This window comes from Leucopleurus acutus (assembly GCF_964270905.1).
Source record: "Leucopleurus acutus genome assembly, chromosome: 12".
NCBI lineage: Eukaryota > Metazoa > Chordata > Mammalia > Artiodactyla > Delphinidae > Leucopleurus > Leucopleurus acutus.
Window position 1 is genome coordinate 63,050,430 of NC_139154.1, and position 22,503 is coordinate 63,072,932.

Below are 22,503 nucleotides of genomic sequence, written 5' to 3' on the forward strand. Positions count from 1 at the left end.
GAAAATCCAAATTGGGTAAATAAGAAAAATATAATAACAAGCAAGTATAATTCTGTGAAAAGGTAAATTTCAGCAAGACTGCTTTTGGTTTGAATAAAATGTTGACATTGAAACTTGGTTCCACATGACATGAGCACATTTAGAGTGGTGTAAATGTTAATATTTAATATAAGGCTTATCATAAAACAGTATATAGTTAATTGCCTTGTGTGTGAGAGACGCTACTTCCAAGAGTTCAGAAGGATGATAAATACTTTTGATTGGAGTGTTTTATAAAATTTCATATAAGAGGATGTGCTTGACTTGGAGGTTTTGTTTTATTTTTTTTTAAGTTGGAGTAGAGGATATGGTTGCTATCATTTTGGAAGCTTTGGGGAACAAGCCCACATAACTTTTAACTTTCATTTAGAAATTGAGAAATCTGGTTCAAGTTCCTAAATCCTTTTTTATTCTTTTTTTACATTAATCAGGTATTGCATATGAGATATGAACTTGGCCAGTGGTACTGTTCTATCTATTATGGGTTGTATTTTGGTCTTACAGTGTCATATATAATCTTTTACCTGTTGGTAGCTGGTAATTCACTTACTAATCAGACTCCCAAAACATAGAATTTCAGAACAGTAGATGTTCAATATTGTTGTGTATAGCTTTTTTTCTAAGAAAACAGATACTTGGTAGAGCAAGGAATCAAACCCAATGTTTAGGCATTCTTTTTCTTGTTTCCTACAGTTCACTGTCTTGAGATTATATGTTTATTGTATGTGTATGTATTTTGGGTACAAGTTGGTACTCTTATTTATTATCAGAAAATATTTAATTTTTTAGGCGCTATGGGTTTCTTGGTTCTTTTGAAGTCTAGATAGATGTGGGTACTCAAACGCATAGTTTTCTAGGATTTCTGTTGCATGAAGGTTTCCCAGATCATTTCAGTAAAATATGGCACTTGGTCCTAATAATCTCTTCTAATAGATACTTTTGTAATTCATATGAGGAAGTTTTCATGGCCAAACCTTATAGGTGATTCTATGAAGGGAAACTGTTAAATGTCATAACTGTTAAAATGACTTTATGAGTATGTGAGAGTAAACTGTTACTTCTTAAAAAAAAAAAAAAATCCAGGTCCAAGCAGGTAGAGGTCAGTCCTCCTATTCCCAGCTCTTTTTCTTAAGCCAAAATTTTTCTCTCCTTTGGGAGACTCTGTCCCTTTTTACTATTGCCCCTCAGTATTGACTAAGGCAGAGAGCATTCAATTTACCTTCAGTGCCCTCTCTAGAACATGGACATGAGACTTTTCCTACTTAATTTGACATGAGTTAATTGAGATAAGAACTTTTAAACTTTATTAAAGGTAGAGGAACTCCAAGGGGAAATAAACGTAGAGCACAATAGCCAAATACATAATCTAGTCTGTGCCTAGCCTGTGTACAGCTTCATTCATATGGTATAATTCTTGGATTGCCTTCATGTAGTGGACACCATTTAAGCATCCATTATTCCAGATTCCACTCCTGGATGCTGTCCTCCCTGGAAGTCTTCCTTTGAGAGAATGAGGGTCTTCTATAACACAGGAGTGATGAGTTCAGGGATTTTTTTTTTTTTTTTTTTTTGGCTTGAGTCCTTTCTCTTTTCGGTAATGTAAGAAATGTCTATTTTCTTTATGGAATCTACTCCAGTTCTAGGGGGTGTATGGACTAAGGGTAAAGGCCACATAAGAAATTTATCACATTTATTATGGATGGAAACGTTGCTTTGTTAAACCACTTCTGTCAAACTAATTAAAAAAAATCTTCCAACACTTATTTAGTATTTGTTTTGGCAGGAAGATAAAGAAACAAATTACTATTTTGGGAAATAGGTATACACAGAAGGACCGTTAATTATGCAGAGTAGCATGTGCTAAGTGCTAAGTGGATGGTAAAGAACTGTTAATGAAGTTTAGTAGAGCACCTTGGGGGAAAGGATTTCTGGGAAAGATAGGACCCAAATCTGACATTTCAGGAAGGATGTAACTGCAAGGATGGGAGGAAGTTAAGGAAGAGGAGGGCACAATTTTAAAAATAATTCATTGTCTAAATTATGGTAGAAGAAATACTCCTGCTTTTTTTTTTTTTTAAATATTTATTTATTTATTTGGCTGCGCTGGGTCTTAGCTGCGGCACGCGGGATCTTCATTGCCGTGTGCGGGATCTTTTAGTCGAGGCATGCGGGATCTAGTTCCCTGGCCAGGGATCGAACCCGAGCGCCCTGCATTGGGAGCACAGAGTCTTAGCCACTGGACCACCAGGGAAGTCCCAACAGTCCTGCTTTTGATTTTAGACTATATTAGAATCAGTTAGTACAAATGTTCAGTACGATAAGTGTTTTTTCCTTCACCTTTATATTTCTAAGTTACTTGTTATTTGAAAAAATGAAGCTATATTCTTTGAGGACCTATTGTTTCCTACTGTGCTGTCAATTTTGTTTATAAATATGTAATATAGGTGGGCTAGATTGTAAGCTGAGGACAGCTTTGAAGTAAGTTGGTCCCTCTTACTTGATTGATGAGAACAAATCAGCCAGTCTGCCAGCAAAGGCAAGGGAACTAGAACTTTAAATTCAAAAGAATTTTTAAAACACAATGCTTCAGATAATTTTTCTTGTTCTTTGTCAGAGTTTATCATCAAAATAAATGATTAGCCAAGTGCACTATGTTTAATGTTTTTAGGAATAGTAGAGAGTTTTATCCAGGGAATCGGGTGTTTTGTAAGTCGAGATTAGCTTTTGTTCTTCTCCAGCAACTATGAATCCACTTCTTTAGATGAAGTTCTATTCCCTAGATATGTTTAGGGGGAAAGGGAGAAAAAAGCCTCTGTTATATGGATCATTTGACTTAAGGAGTAGAGATGACTTTGAGTGAGCTAAAGAGGGGTTTAGAAAACGGGAACCTAATACTCAGTTTTGAAAGTGTTTCATCTGGTGATGAGTAGTGTTAGTATCTTAGTATGTGCTTTTGCATGTATTTGACCTTATTTTGAACATTATAGTAATATTTCAATTTGAGTATTTAAACAGCCCTTTAAGTTTCGTTTAACCTAATTTTGGCTTGTTATGTGTAAAGATTGCCCACCCTCTTCCCTCACCCCCTTTCAGAGTTGGTTTGTAAGCAAGCTCAAAGGTATCAGAGTCTTTTAATGTGGAGGCTTATTCCAGAAAAAAATGTCAACTCCAAATCTACCTATCTAAATTTTAGGGCCTCTAGAATTTTTTTCCCAGATTTGTTCTTCTCAGTGAAAAGCAGTTATTATCAGTTTGGTTTGCTGCTTGCTTAGGCAAGAAGGGCATGACACATCTTTGAGTTCCCAAATCTGTGATTCTAAGATAAGTAGACAGTGGACATCTCAGTAGGAAATAATGTTATTCTTAGAATTTCAGTGCTTCTGCTTTGCTCCTTGAAATGCTCATGTACACACACACACACACACACACACACACACACACACACACACAACCATACCAAATTAATTGTGCTGTTACTCTTCTTCTGGTCTTTGTATATGCTGGCTATTTCCTTCTCCCACTTGCACCTTTTAGGTCTCAGCTTAGGCTTCTTCCTTTGGAAAAATTATAACTACATAAGACTTTTTTGATACCTCTTCTTGGCATACCTGTATTTATCCCATTATAGCCCCTGTATCACAGTGTGCCTTCAAAACCTGTGCACTGGTCTTTGTCTTCCACCAGACTATACATTCCTTTAGGGGTGGGGGGCATCTTATTCCTAGTACTTAATACAGTGCCTGGCAGGTAGTAGGCAGTCAGAAAATGCTTGAGTGAGTGTCTAATGTACTGTTGTTAAAGTACGTTTAAGGTATTCCTTTGGCAAATACAAGTAGGTATGATTTATTGCTGTATTTTATGTACTGATTCTGAATGAAAAATTTTCGAATCAGCCCAGAATTGAATGCTATATACTATATACACACATGTGAAACCTTTTAAGTGATTATTAAAAATGTGATTACTTAAGGTGATTATAGCAAACTACTTAAATAAAAAAGACAGCCAGTAGTCCCCAGTCTTCCGTGTATAACTCCTTTTAAAATACCATTTCTCGGGCTTCCCTGGTGGCGCAGTGGTTGAGAGTCCGCCTGCCGATGCAGGGGACAAGGGTTCGTGCCCCGGTCTGGGAGGATCCCACATGCCGCGGAGCGGCTGGGCCCGTGAGCCACGGCCGCTGAGCCTGCGCGTCCGGAGCCTGTGCTCCGCAACGGGAGAGGCCACAACAGTGAGAGCCCCGCGCACCGCAAAAAAAAAAAAAACATTTCTCAGGTGCTTACTTTATAGTATAATTACTGTGTTCCATTGATTAAGCAAGTAAATAATAACATTATGCTGCTGTGAGTTCAGTAATATATTTATCTCAAAGAAGGCAATGGAAAAAGACATGTGCAGAGAATATTGCTCATTCAGTCTTTAGACAGTGCTTGCTATGCATATATTCTCTCTCAGTCTTGTAAAACCTCTTAGGCCCGCAGAGTTGTATAGACCAAGTGGTCTCTACAGGGAGTATGCAGGACCATCCATCAATTGTCTTTCATCTTGAAAAAGGCAAATTACATTTAATATAGTGATTGACACTGGCTTCCCCACACTGTTAGTATGTCAAATGGGCTGGTGAGAGATCCTAAGGAACGGTAGAATTTTTACTTCCTCACTTGTATTCATTGCTGTATCACATTGAAGTTTACATGTGATTACATTGATTTTCCATGTGATCTAGTTTTTTGTTATTGTTGTTCTTGTTTTGGTTTTGTTTTTTTAATTTGTCTTTGGCTGCATTGGGTCTTTGTTGCTGCGCACAGGCTTTCTCTAGTTGCGGCGAGCTACTCTAGTTGCGATGGAGCTACTCTTTGTTGCGGTGTGCGGGCTTCTCATTGTGGTGGCTTCTCTTGTTGTGGAGCACAGGTTCCAGGGGCGCAGGCTTCAGTAGTTGCAGCATCCGGGCTCAGTAGTTGTGGCTCACATGTTCTAGAGCGCAGGCTCAGTAGTTGTGGCTCGCGGGCTCTAGAGTGCAGGCTCAGTAGTTGTGGCACACGGGCTTAGCTGCCCCGCGGCATGTGGGATCTTCCCGGACCAGGGCTCGAACCTGTGTCCGCTGCGTTGGCAGGTGGACTCCCAACCACTGAGCCACCAGGAAAGTCCCTCCATGTGATCTAGTTTTAACTAAACAGTCTTCAAAAAATGAGCAAGTGACTATAAAAGATTCCTATCAAAACATTAGATTGATTTTAATTATAATAGAGCACATACAAGCACACAGTGTAAAAAATGTTAGAACTCCTAATCCCAGTATGGGCTCTTATTATGGGGTAAAACCTATAATATAATCAGATCTCAAATATCAACCTCTCAAAATTTGAGATTGTCAAAGATTATTTGAAATGTGGATCTCTATTTACTGTTGTTGAAACCATAGCTTGCCTAAGTGTATAGTGTGCTTGATGTATGGCTAAATCATAGTATAAAATCATAGTAAATTAGCAAGACATTTTAAAAATTGCATTCGGAGGGTAAAAACTAACCTTTATGAGTTTTTCCCCCCCAGAGGTGTTTGATAGAGCCATATAATATTCAATACAGTAACTACAAAGTTTCACTAAATTTAATTATAAATGTTTACAAGGCCCTTTGAGGTTTCTTGCTGAGTAGTAAAAGACAAAGCATACCACTGGGGAAACACTAGTTTTTCCTGCCTTGGTCAAAATGACTGAAATAATACGTAGAATATGTGGCCCCAAATTAAAATACATTCCTTTGTCATCACATGCCTTTGAAACATGTAGTAATCATTGCCAAGTTGAAGAAACCAGTGTGAGAACTATTACACATGGGAGATTTAAGATTGACTAAAATATAGGTGTTTGTAACATACGTTCCTCTTAGTGGTTGCTAAATTTTGTTTCAGTAATAAAGTCTGTTTTTTTGGGGGGAGTGAAGAGTAAAAGCAAAGAGATGCTAGACAGATGTATATTCTCAACAGTAAATGCTTCTTTAATAAAGATAACCTTTTTTGGAAGAAAAATCATAGTCACTTAAGGTGAAAATTGTTCACTGCAACATTCATAGGAAAATTACTGCAGCAAAGAAATTGAACCAGGAGTTCAGAGCTATTAGGGTGTCATCAGTGTAGTTAATTTTATAAAAACAAGACCTTTAACTTTAAGATTCAGTGAGCTATTTACAGTGGTGATGCCAAAATATGCAGACGCTCAAGCCCCCTATATAAAATGGTGTGGTATTTGTATACAACCTATGCACAACCTCCCCATGTACTTTAAATTATCTCTAGATTACCTAATACAATGTAAATCCCATGTACAAGTTGCTGGTGCAAGGCAAAGTCAAGTTTTGCTTTTTGGAACTTTCTGGAATTTTTTTTCCCTGAGTATTTTCAACTTGTGGTTGGTTGAATCTGAGGGTGTGGAACCAGCTGATACTGAGGGCTTACTGTGAATGAAATGAGAAATGACCAAGAAGGTACAGTCTGCCACATAGAGTTTTGATGATTATCTCATAGCAAAGTTTTTTGCTTTTGAAGAGTTAGAGAACTTAAAATAGTAATTGCTAATTCCTATGCAGATATTTTTGGATAAAAGAAAATACACTCTTAATCATGCCATTGAAGATGAAGCTTACTTACTAAGAAAGTAATTGTCTTAAAGAAAGTAGTGTTAGTGAAAGAACGGTTGAGAAACAAATGTTTGGAGATGGTTTGTTTTGTGATTTTTGTTGGGGGAAAAAAGATCTATATAAACTTTAAGCACTTGGGAATTTAGGTATATGTTCTAGGAAAACACATATGTGCACCACGATTGTTCAAAACAGCTCTGTTTTATACTTTAAAAAAATGAGAAATAACTCATATTGATAGTGGAATGGATAAAAATTGTGGTACAAACATACAGTGGCATATAGTGAATGAACTACAGCTCTGTACATCAATGTAAATGAAATACAGTGTTGAGCTGGAAAAAAAAAGTACTAGAGTAAAACATACTGTATTTTACATCAGTGTAAGGTGTCAAACATATAAAACTAAACAACCACACATGAATATGGTTAAACTAGAAGAAATACTAATTACAAAATTCAGGATAATAGGAGGCTTCAGTGGTCTTGATAATGTTCTATTTCTTAAACTGTATGGTAGTTTTAGTACTCTTTAGCTGTGTGTATACATTATATAAAATATGTATGATATTTCATGATGTTTAAAGAATTAAATCATTATGGGACAACCGTAACTTTAAAATGAGATCAATATTGAACGTAAAAAAATTTTTACTGATTTGTGAAAGAATGCAGTCGCAGTTACAGCCAACAGGTGTGCTGGTGACCGAAGCTCAGTCAATTAGATACTTAGATACCTGTTTCCCAAACTTTGAATCTTGAGAAAGTGACTTTCAGAAAGAAATTAGACGGAACGTAGAAGATCACTGCAGCAGCAGGCAAGGCTGTTCTTGGTGTAACTTTCACAGTGTTTGGCTGCCCAGCCTCAGGGCTCCTTTGTTTCCTGATGGTTTTCCAAGCTGGCGTTCCAGGCTCCCTTTGATTCTTAGGGTCTCCAATAGCTTTCTATTGAAGACCCCTCCTTCCTTCTCTCTTTATCCCTAAATTAAAAACAAATTTGGAAATAGAAATTTCCAAACTATTTTTAAAACTCTTCTAAATGAGGAACTCTTGTGAATTTTGAGCCCATTTCTTGAAATGTGAAACAGCAGAACCTTAATTCGAAGAACATCAAGATAAGGGAAATGATAACAAATTTTTTTTTTATAATTGGTAGTTGGGATTGAAGAGTGGGTGATAAATACAGTCAACAATTCAGTTTCATTTGCGTTTAGCTATCTTTATAAGGGTGTTTTTTTTTTTCAGGTGAAATAAGCATTAAAAACAATCTAAATTAAAATGTGCTTAGAACTAGGCTTTCAAATCATTTTATCAAAATATCAAACCAATGTGCTAACAAATAAGCATATTCTATTACATTGTTCTCAATACAAAATATAATTTTTTTATCATACTTGAATGAAATTAATTTTTAGGTCTGAGTAAACTCTTGTCCTTCCAAAATTCCTTTTTATAAATATCTGTGTTTGTAATTTATTAGTACAGTATTATATATAACTCATGAAAATTTATAAAATTGCTGTAATTTATAAATATTATATATGGTGGTTCATTGGGTTTTTAGGAAAAGGAATATTTAGTTTTATTGTAAAGCTAGGTAATGGTTACAGCTGAAAAAGATATCTCACAAAGATACCTAGATCCAAATGAAAGTCAGTTGATCTAGACTAGTGTGTCTCAAAATGTGATTCTTTAGTCACCAGCAGGCTTTTTTGAAGATCCCATCTGAGATCTACTGGGAAAAAAAAAAATTGAGGGTGTGGGGATAGGGCCATGGAATTTGCATTTTGAGCAAATAATAACAGCAAACATTTTATGGTGTTTACTGTGTCTCAGGAACTGTTCTAAGCACTATATGTTAACTCATTCTTCACTGCAACCCTGTCAGGTGTAGGTACTATTGTTATTATTCCCATTTGACAGAGAAGGAATTTGAGGTACCAGTGACTAGGAAACTCAAGATCACACAGCTAGCAAGTGTTAGGGCCAGGATTGTATGTGGAAAACGTACCAGGCATTCTCATCCCCACTGTTCCAGTCCAAGTCATTTGAAATTGGAAAAGCTTTATTCTAAAGTAATAGTAAAGCTGAGAGGGAGGGTGATGCATAGTGGTACTTTACAGTTCTCTCTGTGGGCTTTAAGTCTTTGTCAGCCAGCACTGAGTAAAAGCTGTCCTAATGTTACTTCATGGATTGTGAAACACGCAATATTAAGTAGTATGTTCTTCAGCACATCATTAAAGTTATATTTGTTTTTATGGGTTAATGGGCTTCAGTCAATCCAAGTAAAGTTTTTTATTTGATGTGCAGTAAAACCTAAGTAAAATCACATGTTTGTAAAACTGAGATTTTATGTTTTAATTAATTTGGGGGGTTGTCTTCAGGATTACTGGGGGGAAAATACTTGATTACAACACTTGCTTTTGGAAGTCTTTCTAAAATATATTAGCATGCTTTTCTACCTTAGTAGATTGAACAAGATGTTGCATCGTTCTGAATATTCTCACTCCTGCGGCTTATATATTGAACCCTAGAGTTATAAATTGAATTAAAAAAAAAAACTTAACCAGGTTTTGTTTCTTGGTTTCCTTTCTCCTAGAATGGTGGTTCTCAACTTGCTCTACGGACAAATCACCAGGGAGGCATTTTTAAAAAGATATTGATATCTGGGTCCCATCCCCAGAGACTCTAATGTGCTAGGATTGAGAAACTACTATTCTAGAAGAAGGGTATACGGGGACATTTTCTTGGTTTCTTTTTTGTTGTTGTTCCAGTAAATTTTGATAATACTGAAAAATATACTTGATAAGGAGTTACTAGAAAATAGATAAAATATTGTATATAAATGCTCTATCAAATTTAAACATGTAACACCTACAATTTTTTTTTTCCTTTCAGATTCATTACTAAACATGGGTGCATTTTTGGATAAACCCAAAACTGAGAAACATAATGCTCATGGTGCTGGGAATGGTTTACGTTATGGCCTGAGTAGCATGCAAGGATGGAGAGTGGAGATGGAAGATGCACACACAGCTGTCGTAGGTATTCCTCACGGCTTGGAAGACTGGTCGTTTTTTGCAGTTTATGATGGTCACGCTGGATCCAGAGTAGCAAATTACTGCTCAACACACTTATTAGAACACATCACTAATAATGAAGACTTTAGGGCAGCTGGAAAATCAGGATCTGCTCTTGAGCCTTCAGTGGAAAACGTCAAGAATGGTATCAGAACTGGCTTTTTGAAAATTGATGAATACATGCGTAACTTTTCAGATCTCAGAAATGGCATGGACAGGAGCGGTTCAACTGCAGTGGGAGTTATGATTTCACCTAAGCATATTTACTTCATCAACTGTGGTGATTCACGGGCTGTTCTGTATAGGAATGGACAAGTCTGCTTTTCTACCCAAGATCACAAACCTTGCAACCCAAGGGAGAAAGAGCGAATCCAAAATGCAGGAGGCAGCGTAATGATACAGCGTGTTAATGGTTCATTAGCAGTGTCTCGTGCTCTGGGGGACTATGATTACAAGTGTGTTGATGGCAAGGGCCCAACAGAACAACTTGTTTCTCCAGAGCCTGAGGTTTATGAAATTTTAAGAGCAGAAGAGGATGAATTTATCATCTTGGCTTGTGATGGGATCTGGGATGTTATGAGTAATGAGGAGCTCTGTGAATTTGTTAAATCTAGGCTTGAGGTATCTGATGACCTGGAAAATGTGTGCAATTGGGTAGTGGACACTTGTTTGCATAAGGTATGTAAGTCTTTTTTGTTATAATTAAAATGCCCTATTAATTTTGAAAAGACACGGTAAGTAAAATTAAGCAAACTTAGTTTTAAGGCTTTTAATATTTTCATTAGGGAAGACCTATATATTTAAAAATTATTTTCTTCACCAGAAATGAAACCTTTTTTTTTGGTTGCCGTCCTCATTTGTCTTAATCTTCTAATTTGCAAATTAAGTTTAATAAATTTGTGGCATTTGTTGTCATTTAAATAATTTATGGCTTTTTGTTGTGGCAGAGGCATCTATACACATTTGTGACTTTTGATTAAAATTCTCAACATTGGTAGTAGCCGTCTTGTTTTTTTTTTTTTGCAGCGGGGGGCCGCACTGTGCGGCTTGTGGGATCTCAGTTCCCCGACCAGGAATTGAACCCAGGCCCCGGTAGTGAAAGCCCAGAATCCTAACCACTAGGCCACCAGGGAACTCCTGGCAATAGCTGTCTATGCAGCAGTTTCATAAAAAAACATGTAGAGAGGGTATGATTCTATATTAGATATACAAAAGATCAAGAGCCACATAGTATTGGAAGATACACCAGAAGCCTAGACTAAGTAAAGTTTTGTAATTTAGTTCTGAGCTCACTAGCAGCTAAGACAAAAACTGAAGTAAGAGTTGTATATTTCTTATTCTGTAGTAAAAGAAGCTTTTTCCTAGCATAAAATCTAAAAGGAATTTACATGTGACTGTATATAAATAATATATGACATGGTAGATAATATTTTTAGAGGAGATAATCAGAATTCTTTTCATACAGATGTTTTTATCATTACTGATTAAAAAACCAAAGACTAATATAAAGTGCAATCTTGTTAAGAATTCCTTTGGAACACAAAAGTTTAATTTACATTTGCAATATTTTATGAATCTTAACTTGATACAATAATAGGGAAGGAAATACAGATAATTAGCAGTTTCCTTGGATGTCTTTAAAATGTTCAGTAGTTTCAACTGGGTTTTTGACAGCGTCTACATAGCAGTCAATTAAAATTTTAGTTATCTGGCCAGTGCCTAAAATATATAAGTATTCTGTGACTCTGAAAGGCTATCAAGACAAAACCAACCTTTGGTTATGTGATACAAAGGTTTTGCCTTACTTATTCTGTCTAGATTAGAGCCACTCTATTTCCTCACCATGTAAAATGCTGGGGAAGATACAGGCATAGCCAAAAAGTTTTTCAAAGGATCTCTGAGTCTGTGGAAATGCCCAGGTTTTGTTGAAGTATCTACTTCTTTTCCATAGAATGGGAAGAGACAACTTCAAAAAGAGAAAATGTAAGGGCTGGTGTTTCCAGCTTTTTTCTGAAAGGATTTTAATGATGGTATCTCTAGCTCTTCTGTTTTTTGTTTATTTGTTTTTGTATTGTATCCTTTTTGCTTCTCTAGATGAATTAAACACAGAAATATTGATGGTTGTCAGTGCTGGAATAGTACGTGGTTCTAAAGATGTCTGTCTCCTTGGACTCTATATGGAGAGCGTCTGACCTGCAGCTTTTGGAGACAAAAGCAAGCATATGTTTTTGCCTAACTAGGAAGTGAAAACAACATTTTTCCCGATTATTAAAAAAAAAAAAAGTTATTGAAAAGCAAGCCAGATAATACAGAATACATATATTTTTAAAATTTATATAATACAGAACATGTAAAGAAACACTCAAAAATTTTGCCACCCACCTAAGTGGGCTATCTTCATAATTGCAGTATTTATTTTTTCAGTTTTTTGCCTGCCTCTGAATGTGTATATTTTTATAAAAATGAGATCATTATATTTGTTATTCTGTAGTCTGCTTTTTCATTCAACAATATATTGTAGAAAGATCTCCATGTCTGTATGTATCTATCAAAATCATATTTCATGGTTGCATAGTGGAGTGTCATGTAGTTTTGAGGGAATAGCCAGAAATCTATTAGATCTGTAATTTGGAGTAAAGAAAGAAGTTTATATTGTGGATAAACTGCACTCTGCCTTCCATTGAAAGGATGTTAGTTTTCAGGAATTTTGACCCAACCCTTCTGAATGGGGTTTGAATGATTCTGGTGGTATATCTTCATTTGATAGGTTTCATCAGTTTTAAATTGATTATTTTTTTTTGTTGATGGTGTTAAAAGATTCTAGGCAGAATCCCAGAATCTCAGAAATGATAAATGATAGTCATAGAGGGACAAGGGGTTGGAACACCAGCCTCTTCATTTAACTTAGTTGAATGAAGTTGGCCATCGTAGTTCCCTTTGAATGAAGTTGCATTTAAATTGAAATCAGTTTTGAGAAGCTTAGTTAGCTGTTTTGTGTTGAAACACAGCAGACATATGAATTTTTTGAACTGCCACATGCTACTTATGGAATTAGATAAGCTTCTTATCCATTCCTGTTTTTCTGACTCCATAATTTTGTCATTCCACTTGTTTGTATTGTAAAACCAAGGGTTAGCAATATTATAAAACAATAGGATTAAAATAGAACATATGATTGCTTTGAATTTAGTCTGAAAGATTGAATTTAAATTTTAAAATCCATGGAAAGCAGGTAGGCCAGTGCTAGCCGTTAGCAGTTGCTCAGTAGGTGTTAGCTGCCTTTTTTTTTAATGGTGGAATAAATTTATTTTTAAAAAAAAATTTTTAATTTTTTTATTGGAGTATAGTTGATTTACAGTGTTGTTAGTTTCTGATGTACAGCAAAGTGAATCAGTTATATATATCCACTCTTTTTTAGATTCTTTTCCCATATAGATCATTATAGAGTATTAAGAAGAGTTCCCTGTGCTATACAGTAGGTCCTTATTAGTTATCTATTTTATATATAATAGTGTATATATATCAGTCCCAATCTCCCAATTTATCCCTCCACTCCACCTTTCTCCCTTGGTAACCGTAAGTTTGTTTTCTACATATGGGACTCAATTTCTGTTTTGTAAATAGGTTCATTTGTACCATTTATTAAGATACCACATATAAGTGCTATCATATGATACCTGTCTTTCTCTGTCTGACTCACTTCACTTAGTATGACAATCTCTAGGTCCAGGTGTTAGCTGCTTTAAGAGAAAAGATAGAGTAGATCCGGTTTTTAAGTAGGTTTTTTAAAGATATTTTCCTGATAATAGATTTAAATTAAGTGTTGGGAATTCCCTGGCGGTCCAGTGGTTATGACTTGGCACTTTAACTGCCAGGCCCCAGTTCGATCCCTAGTCAGGGAACTAAGATCACGCAAGCTGCATGGCGCAACCAAGAAATAAATAAATAAAGTAAAATAAAAAATAAATAAATGAATTAAGTGTTAAAATTTTTCTAGCACTTTTAACGTTTGTCATTCCCTAATAGTTTACAGGGACTTTTATATGTTAACTCATGAACTCTTGGGAGATTATGATAACCATCAAAATCACAATAGTATAAAAAAATTGCTTTTTATGAGCCAAATGCAGTATACGCTAAGCACTTTACACATACTTTAATTTATTTTTCACAACAACCATAAAAGGTAGTTAGCATTATTATTGTTAAAGATAGTCATTTTTCAGAGTTGCTATTTAACAATATGAAGCTACAAGTGTTGGATGACTCTGGTCAGGTATTACCCTATTTAGATGATTAACTCTAGGGAAGAATGGTCCCCAAGAAAGCAGCTTCCCCATTTTACTGCCACTGCTGCTAGCATTCGTGGTGTTTATGCTAACTAATATCAGGTCACATAGAATATGTGACAGCTGTTTGCATAGCCTTTCATAACTTATAGATCACACTCATTTATCCTCATAGTAACCTTCTCAGGTGAAAAAAATTAAAATTTTAATTTCCAATTTGCAAGTAAGGAAATGGAGGTTTGTCATTAAAAGACTTTAAGAAAAATAAAGAAAAGGAAGAAAGAAAAGCTGTAAGTCAGATATTTGGTGAGTTTTGAAGCAGAGTCTAGAATCCAAGTTTTCTGACTTAAGTTTTGTATATATGTCGCCAAACTTTCCCAGAGGATTTGATGAAAAATTTTTTCCTAAGGGAAACATTAAGACTTTCCTTTTTTTTTCCAATAATTACAAGATTAAAGAATTTTTAAACAAATGCAGTGATGTTTGAAGTAAAGTTATTAATCTTTATGTCCCTCCTTGTCAGTCTCATTCCCCTTAGGTAACCACTGTTTACAGTTTGCTATATATCCTTCCAAATAATTCTCTGTGTTTATTCATACAAATAGAAGTATAAAAACAAGGTTTTCTTTCCTTTTTAAAAAAAATTTTTTATATTTTATTTATTTTTTTATTCAGCAGGTCCTTATTAGTCATCAGTTTTATACACATCAGTGTATACATGTCAATCCCAATCGCCCAATTCATCACACCATGACCCCCCACTCCCCCGCCGCTTTCCCCCCTTGGTGTCCATACGTTTGTTCTCTACATCTGTGTCTCAATTTCTGCCCTGCAAACCGGTTCATCTGTACCATTTTTCTAGGTTCCACATATATGCGTTAATATACGATATTTGTTTTTCTCTTTCTTACTTACTTCACTCTGTATGACAGTCTCTACATCCATCCACATCTCAACAAATGACCCAATTTCGTTCCTTTTTATGGCTCAGTAATATTCCATTGTATATATGTACCACATCTGCTTTATCCATTCATCTGTCGATGGGCATTTAGGTTGCTTCCATGACCTGGCTATTGTAAATAGAGCTGCAGTGAACACTGGGGTGCCTGTAGACACCTGAATTATGGTTTTCTCTGGGTATATGCCCAGTAGTGGGATTGCTGGGTCATATGGTAATTCTTTTTTTAGTTTTTTTAAGGAAACTCCATACTGTTCTCCATAGTGGCTGTATCAATTTACATTCCCACCAACAGTGCAAGAGGGTTCCCTTTTCTCCACACCCTCTCCAGCATTTGTTGTTTGTAGATTTTCTGATGATGCCCATTGTACCTAGTGTGAGGTGATACCTCACTGTAGTTTTGATTTGCATTTCTCTAATAATTAGTGACGTTGAGCAGCTTTTCATGTGCTTCTTGGCCACCTGTATGTCTTCTTTGGAAAAATGTCTATTTAGGTCTTCTGCCCACTTTTGGATTGGGTTGTTTGTTTTTTTTAATATTGAGTTGCATGACCTATTTATATATTTTGGAGGTTAATCCTTTGTCCATTGATTCGTTTGCAAATACTTTGTTCCATTCTGAGGGTTGTCTTTTCATCTCGTTTATGGTTTCCTTTGCTGTGAGAAAGCTTTGAAGTTTCATTAGGTCCCATTTGTTTATTTTTGTTTTTATTTCCATTACTCTAGGAGGTGGATCAAAAGAGATCTTGCTGTGATTTATGTCAAAGAGTGTTCTTCCTATGTTTTCCTCTCAGAGTTTTATAGTGTCCGGTCTTACATTTAGGTCTTTAATCCATTTTAAGTTTATTTTTGTGTATGGTGTTAGGGAGTGTTCTAATTTCATTCCTTTACATGTGGCTGTCCAGTTTTCCCAGCACCACTTACTGAAGAGACTGTCTTTTCTCCATTGTATAACCTTGCCTCCTTTGTCATAGATTAGTTGACCATAGGTGTGTGGGTTTATCTCTGGGCTTTCTATCTTGTTCCATTGATCTGTGTTTCTGTTTTTGTGCCAGTACCATATTGTCTGATTACTGTAGCTTTGTAGTATAGTCTGAAGTCAGGGAGTCTGATTCCTCCAGCTCCGTTTTTTTCCCTCAGACTGCTTTGGCTATTCAGAGTCTTTTGTGTCTCCATACAAATTTTAAGATTTTTTGTTCTAGTTCCATAGAAAATGCCATTGGGGCTTCCCTGGTGGCGCAGTGGTTGAGAGGCTGCCTGCCAATGCAGCCGCCTGCCAATGCAGCTTCCGGTCTGGGAAGATCCCACATACCACGGAGTGGCTGGGCCCGTGAGCCGTGGCCGCTGAGCCTGTGTGTCCGGAGCCTGTGCTCCGCAACAGGAGAGGCCACAACAGTGAGAGGCCCGCGTACCAAAAAAAAAAAAAAAAAAGTGCTGTTGGTAATTTGATAGGGATTGCATTGAATCTGTAGATTGCTTTGGGTAGTATAGTCATTTTCACAATATTGATTCTTCCAATCCAAGAACATGGTATATCTCTCCATCTGTTGGTATCATCTTTAATTTCTTTCATCAGTGTCTTATAGTTTTCTGCATACAGGTCTTTTGTCTCCCTAGGTAGGTTTATTCCTAGGTATTTTATTCTTTTTATTGCAGTGGTAAGTGGGAGTGTTTCCTTAATTTCTCTTTCAGATTTTTCATCATTAGTGTATAGGTATACAAGACATTTCTGTGCATTAATTTTGTATCCTGCAACGTTACCAAATTCATTGATTAGTAGTTTTTTGGTGGCATCTTTAGGATTCTCTATATATGGTGTCATGTCATCTGCAAACAGTGACCATTTTACTTCTTTTCCAATTTGTATTCCTTTTATTTCTTTTTCTTCTCTGATTGCTGTGGCCAGGACTTCCAAAACTATGTTGAATAATAGTGGTGAGAGTGGACATCCTTGTTTTGTTCCTGATCTTAGAGGAAATGCTTTCAGTTTTTCACCATTGAGAATGATGTTTGCTGTGGGTTTTTCATATATGGCGTCTATTTTGTTGAGGTAGGTTCCTTCTATGCCCACTTTCTGGGGAGTTTTTATCATAAGTGGGTGTTGAATTTTGTCAAAAGCTTTTTCTCCATCTATTGAGATCATTATATGATTTTTCTTCTTCAGTTTATTAATATGGTGTATCACATTGATTGATTTGCTTATATTGAAGAATCCTTGCATCCCTGGGAAAAATCCCACTTGATCATGGTGTATGATCCTTTTAATGTGTTGTTGGATTCTGTTTGCTTTTTGCATCTATATTCATCAGTGATGTTGGTCTGTAATTTTCTTTTTTTGTAGTATCTTTGTCTGGTTTTGGTATCAGGGTGATGGTGGCCTCATAGAATGAGTTTGGGAGTGTTCCTTCCTCTGCAATTTTTTGGAAGAGTTTGAGAAGGGTGGGTGTTAGCACTTCTCTAAATGTTTGATAGAATTCACCTGTGAAGCCATCTGGTCCTGGGCTGTTTGTTGAAAGATTTTTAATCACAGTTTCAATTTCATTACTTGTGATTGGTCTGTTCATATTTTCTATTTCTTCGTGTTTCAGTCTTGGAAGGTTATACGTTTGTAAGAATTTGTCCATTTTTTCCAGGTTGTCCATTTTACTGGCATAGAGTTGCTTGTAGTAGTCTTTTAGGATGCTTTGTATTTCTGTGGTGTCTGTTGTAACTTCTCCTTTTTTATTTCTAATTTTATTGATTTGAGTCCTCTCCCTCTTTTTCTTGATGAGTCTGGCTAATGGTTTATCAATTTTGTTTATCTTTTCCAAGAACCAGCTTTTAGTTCTATTGATCTTTGCTATTGTTTTCTTTGTTTCTATTTCATTTATTTCTGCTCTGATCTTTATGATTTCTTTCCTTCTGCTAACTTTGGGTTTTGTTTGTTCTTTCTCTAGTTCCTTTAGGTGTAAGGTTAGATTGTTTGAGATTTGTCTTGTTTCTTGATGTAAGCTTGTATAGCTATAAACTTCCCTCTTAGAACTGCTTTTGCTGCTTCCCATAGGTTTTGGATCGTCTTGTTTTCATTTTCATTTGTCTCTAGGTATTTTTTGATTTCCTCTTTGATTTCTTCCGTGATCTCTTGGTTACTTAGTAATGTATTGTTTAGCCTCCATGTGTTTGTGTTTTTTACATTTTTTTCCCTGTAATTCATTTCTAATATCATAGCATTGTGGTCGGAAAAGATGCTTGATATGATTTCAGTTTTCTTAAATTTACTGAGGCTTGATTTGTGACCCAAGATGTGATCTATCCTGAGGATGTTCTTTGCGCACTTGAGAAGAACGTGTAATCTGCTGTTTTTGGATGGAATGTCCTATAAATATCAATTAAATCTATCTGGTCTATTGTGTCATTTAAAGCTTCTGTTTCCTTATTTATTTTCATTTTGGATGATCTGTCCATTGGTGTAAGTGAGGTGTTAAAGTCCCCCGCTATTATTGTGTTACTGTCGATTTCCTGTTTTATAGCTGTTAGCAGTTGCCTTATGTATTGACTTGCTCCTGTGCTGGGTGCATATATAATTGTTATATCTTCTTCTTGGATTGATCCCTTGATCATTATGTAGTATCCTTCCTTGTCTCTTGTAACATTCTTTATTTTAAAGTCTATTTTATCTGATATGAGTATTGCTACTCCAGCTTTCTTTTGATTTCCATTTGCATGGAATATCTTTTTCCATCCCCTCAGTCTGAAGTGGGTGTCTTGTAGACAGCATATATATGGGTCTTGTATTTGTATCCATTCAGCAAGCCTGTGTCTTTTGGTTGGAGCATTTAATCCATTCACGTTTAAGGTAATTATCGATACGTATGTTCCTATGACCATTTTCTTAATTGTTTTGGGGTTTTTTTGTAGGTCCTTTTATTCTCTTGTGTTTCCCACTTAGAGAAGTTCCTTTAGCATTTGCTGTAGAGCTGGTTTGGTGGTGCTGAATTCTCTTAGCTTTTGTTTGTCTGTAAAGCTTTTGATTTCTCCATCAAATCTGAATGAGATCCTTGCCAAGTAGAGTAATCTTGGTTATAGGTTCTTCCCTTTCATCTAGGTATACCATGCCACTTCCTTCTGGCTTGTAGAGTTTCTGCTGAGAAATCAGCTGTTAACCTTATGGGAGTTCCCTTGTATGTTATTTGTCCTTTTTCCCTTGCTGCTTTCAATAATTTTTCTTTGCCTTTAATTTTTGCCAGTTTGATTACTATGTCGGCGTGTTTCTCCTTGGATTTATCCTGTATGGGACTCTCTGCGTTTTGTTGACTTGCGTGGCTATTTCCTTTCCCATGTTAGGGAAGTTTTCGATTATAATCCCTTCAAATATTTTCTCTGGTCCTTTCTCTCTCTCTTCTCCTTCTGGGACCCCTATAATGCACATGTTGTTGCGTTTAATGTTGTTCCAGTGGTCTCTTAGGCTGTCTTCATTTCTTTTCATTCTTTTTTCTTTTATTCTGTTCTGCAGCAGTGAATTCCACCATTCTGTCTTCCAGGTCACTTATCCGTTCTTCTGCCTCAGTTATTCGGCTATTGATTCCTTCTAGTGTAGTTTTCATTTCAGTTATGGTATTCTTCATCTCTGTTTGTTTGTTCTTTAATTCTTCTAGGTCTTTGTTAAACATTTCTTGCATCTTCTCAATCTTTGCCTGCATTCTTTTTCTGAGGTCCTGGATCATCTTCACTATCATTTTTCTGAATTTTTTTTCTGGAAGGTTGCCTATCTCCACTTCATTTAGTTGTTTTTCTGGGGTTTTATCTTGTTCCTTCATCTGGTACTTAGCCCTCTGTCTTTTCATCTTGTCTATCTTTCTGTGAATGTGGTTTTTGTTCCACACGCTGCAGGATTGTAGTTCTTCTTGCTTCTGCTGTCTGCCCTCTGGTGGATGAGGCTATCTAAGAGGCTTGTACATGTTTCCTGATGGGAGGGACTGGTGGTGGGTAGAGCTGACTGTTGCTCTGGTGGGCAGAGCTCAGTAAAACTTTCATCTGTTTGACTGCTGATGGGTGGGGCTGGGTTGCCTCCATGTTGGTTGTTTGGCCGGAGGCAACCCAACACTGGAGCCTACCTGGGCTCTTTGGTGGGGCTAATGACTGACTCTGGGAGGGCTCACATCCAGGAGTACTTCCCAGAACTTCTGCTGGCAGTGTCCTTGTCCCCACAGTGAGCCACAGCCACCCCTGCCTCTGCAGGAGACCCACCAACACTAGCAGGTAGGTCTGGTTCAGTCTCCCCTGGGGTCACTGCTCCTTCCACTGGGTCTCGATGCACAAACTACTTTGTGTGTGCCCTCCAAGAGTGGAGTCTCTGTTTCCCCCAGTCCTGTTGATGTCCTGCAATCAAATCCCACTAGCCTTCGAGGTCTGATTCTCTAGGAATTCCTCTTCCTGTTGCCAGACCCCCAGGTTGGGAAGCCTGACGTGGGGCTCAGAACCTGCACTCCAGTGGGTGGCCTTCTGTGGCTCAGAACCTGCACTCCAGTGGGTGGCCTTCTGTGGTGTGAGTGTTCTCAGTCTGCGAGTCACCACCCAGCGGTTGTGGGATTTGATTTTACTGTGATTGCGCCCCTCCTACCGTCTCACTGTGGCTTCTCCTTTGTCTTTGGATGTGGGGTATCTTTTTTGGTGAGTTCCAGTATCTTCCTGTTGATGATTGTCCAGCAGCTAGTTGTGATTCTGGTGTTCTCGCAAGAAGGAGTGAGAGCACGTCCTTCTACTCCGCCATCTTGGTTCAGGGCCTCTTCTTTCCTTTTTTTGTTTTTTGCTTTTTACAGAAATGGATCATGTTATGCATGTTACTTTGCCACCTGCTTTGTTTTTCTTAAATCATAAAAGTCAATATTCCTTTAAGTTATTTTTTAAAAATAACAATTTGATTTCCCTTAATTCAATTTATATATCACCTATTAGAAGCTTATTTATTTTGAAACATGAGATATAATACCTGATAGTTGGATTAAGTTAGGGGAAATTAATAACATTTTCCAAAGGCAATATCAATCCAAATTATTGATAAAACATGGAAAATGTACTTAAATTGTATACCCCCAAAATAATTGTTTAGCCCTGAACTCAGGAGTTTTTCCATTATAGTTTTCAGAAAATATGATCATAAATAATGCTACCTTAAAAGTAGACATAGATAATATTAGAGTGGGGTGTGGCTGGGTTTTTTGAAGTATGGAAGAGAAGGATGTAAAAATACAGTATATGTAGTGTAGAAATCCCCCAGCTTTCTTTGTTGATGGTGTCTTGAGTATCTCAGTAAGTTTTTTTACAGTGCTACTTAGCCGTATTAATACCTAATAGTTATGAGTATTAAGTAGTTAGAGCCAAACTTAATGAGTATACAAAATAATTAACAAATAATACTCATACATTGAAAAAATGTTTTATTTCATTCTTTTAAAAACTACAGTTACATACTGATGACATGTGTGCACCTGTTGGCAATGTACAACTTCTCAAACCTTGGAATCATTAGGCACTGTCACACTTGTTTCCTGTATCACATTGACTTTTATGAGGACTTGCTTTTTAATCACAGTAACTCCCAGAACCCCAGCTTTGGAAAAATAGGATGTCATTGAGAGGAATATAGTGCTGTCTAATGTTAAAAGTGTGAACTACCTTGAGCTAGTTTGTGAGGTGTCCACAGATGTTGAGTATCACTGTGTCGTCCCCTTCCCCCCCCTGCATTTAAAATATCTCTGAGTGCACTGTGGCATCCTGGGGCTTCTTGGCACACTGTTTAGAACCACGGGTTTGGTATTAGAACCAGACAGCTGGGATTTGAATTATGCTCTGCCACTTAGTGCAAAGCCTGGGTTTGTTCATCTTATAAAATAGAGGTAATAATATCTTCTTCATGGAGTTGCTGAGAGTAAAGCTTTTGGCAAGTGCATGAACAGTATCTGGTTTACAGTCCTCAATAAATTTTAGTTCTATTGATGATGGTTATGAAACGGAGGTAGATTTGTATGAAGGGAAATAGAGGTTCAAGCAATAAAGAAATGGTGGGAGAATTGAGTATTCTTGAAAGGAAGTGATGATAGGATGCATCTTTCATGGATGGCTGAAAATTTGGGCTATTCCTTAAGTTTGGCTGGTTTTTGAGCTCTGTGTAAATGAGATAACTGCAGTGAGCTGCAGGTTAAAAAATTTGATTTAAAAAATGAGGAATATTTATGGTTCACTTATCAGATACTCATTTACTAACTTTGGTAGTGTTAGAGATTCTGTTCACAACCTATTTCATATGCTGTGTAAAGACTTGATCCAGAACACTTCTTTGTAACCATGCAGCATTCATCTTTAAAGCTAACAGCATCAAATTATTTAATGATTAATTTTAGATACCCTTACTTATAGCAGGGGCACTGGCTACTTTGATCTATAACTGTCTATTAAAGCTCTCATTCCTTAGAGTACTACTGCTGTGCTATTGTCAAAATTAAAAAATGAAAAGGGGCTGAAA

The 22,503-nt window shown here is 36.6% G+C and overlaps 1 protein-coding gene across 3 annotated transcripts in view; it reads left to right on the forward strand.

Annotated features, from left to right (window-relative positions):
• Positions 1 to 22,503, forward strand: part of PPM1B (protein phosphatase, Mg2+/Mn2+ dependent 1B) — an 85,925-nt gene that overhangs the window by 37,653 nt on the left and 25,769 nt on the right. For 2 of the 3 annotated variants that reach the window (XM_082851891.1, XM_082851890.1), the window contains exon 2: positions 9,571 to 10,430. In XM_082851891.1, coding sequence (XP_082708017.1) covers positions 9,585 to 10,430 — 846 coding nt within the window. In that variant the 5' untranslated portion in view covers positions 9,571 to 9,584. The remainder of the gene's footprint in view (positions 1 to 9,570; positions 10,431 to 22,503) is intronic. The other variant, XM_082851892.1, reaches the window with a different exon arrangement.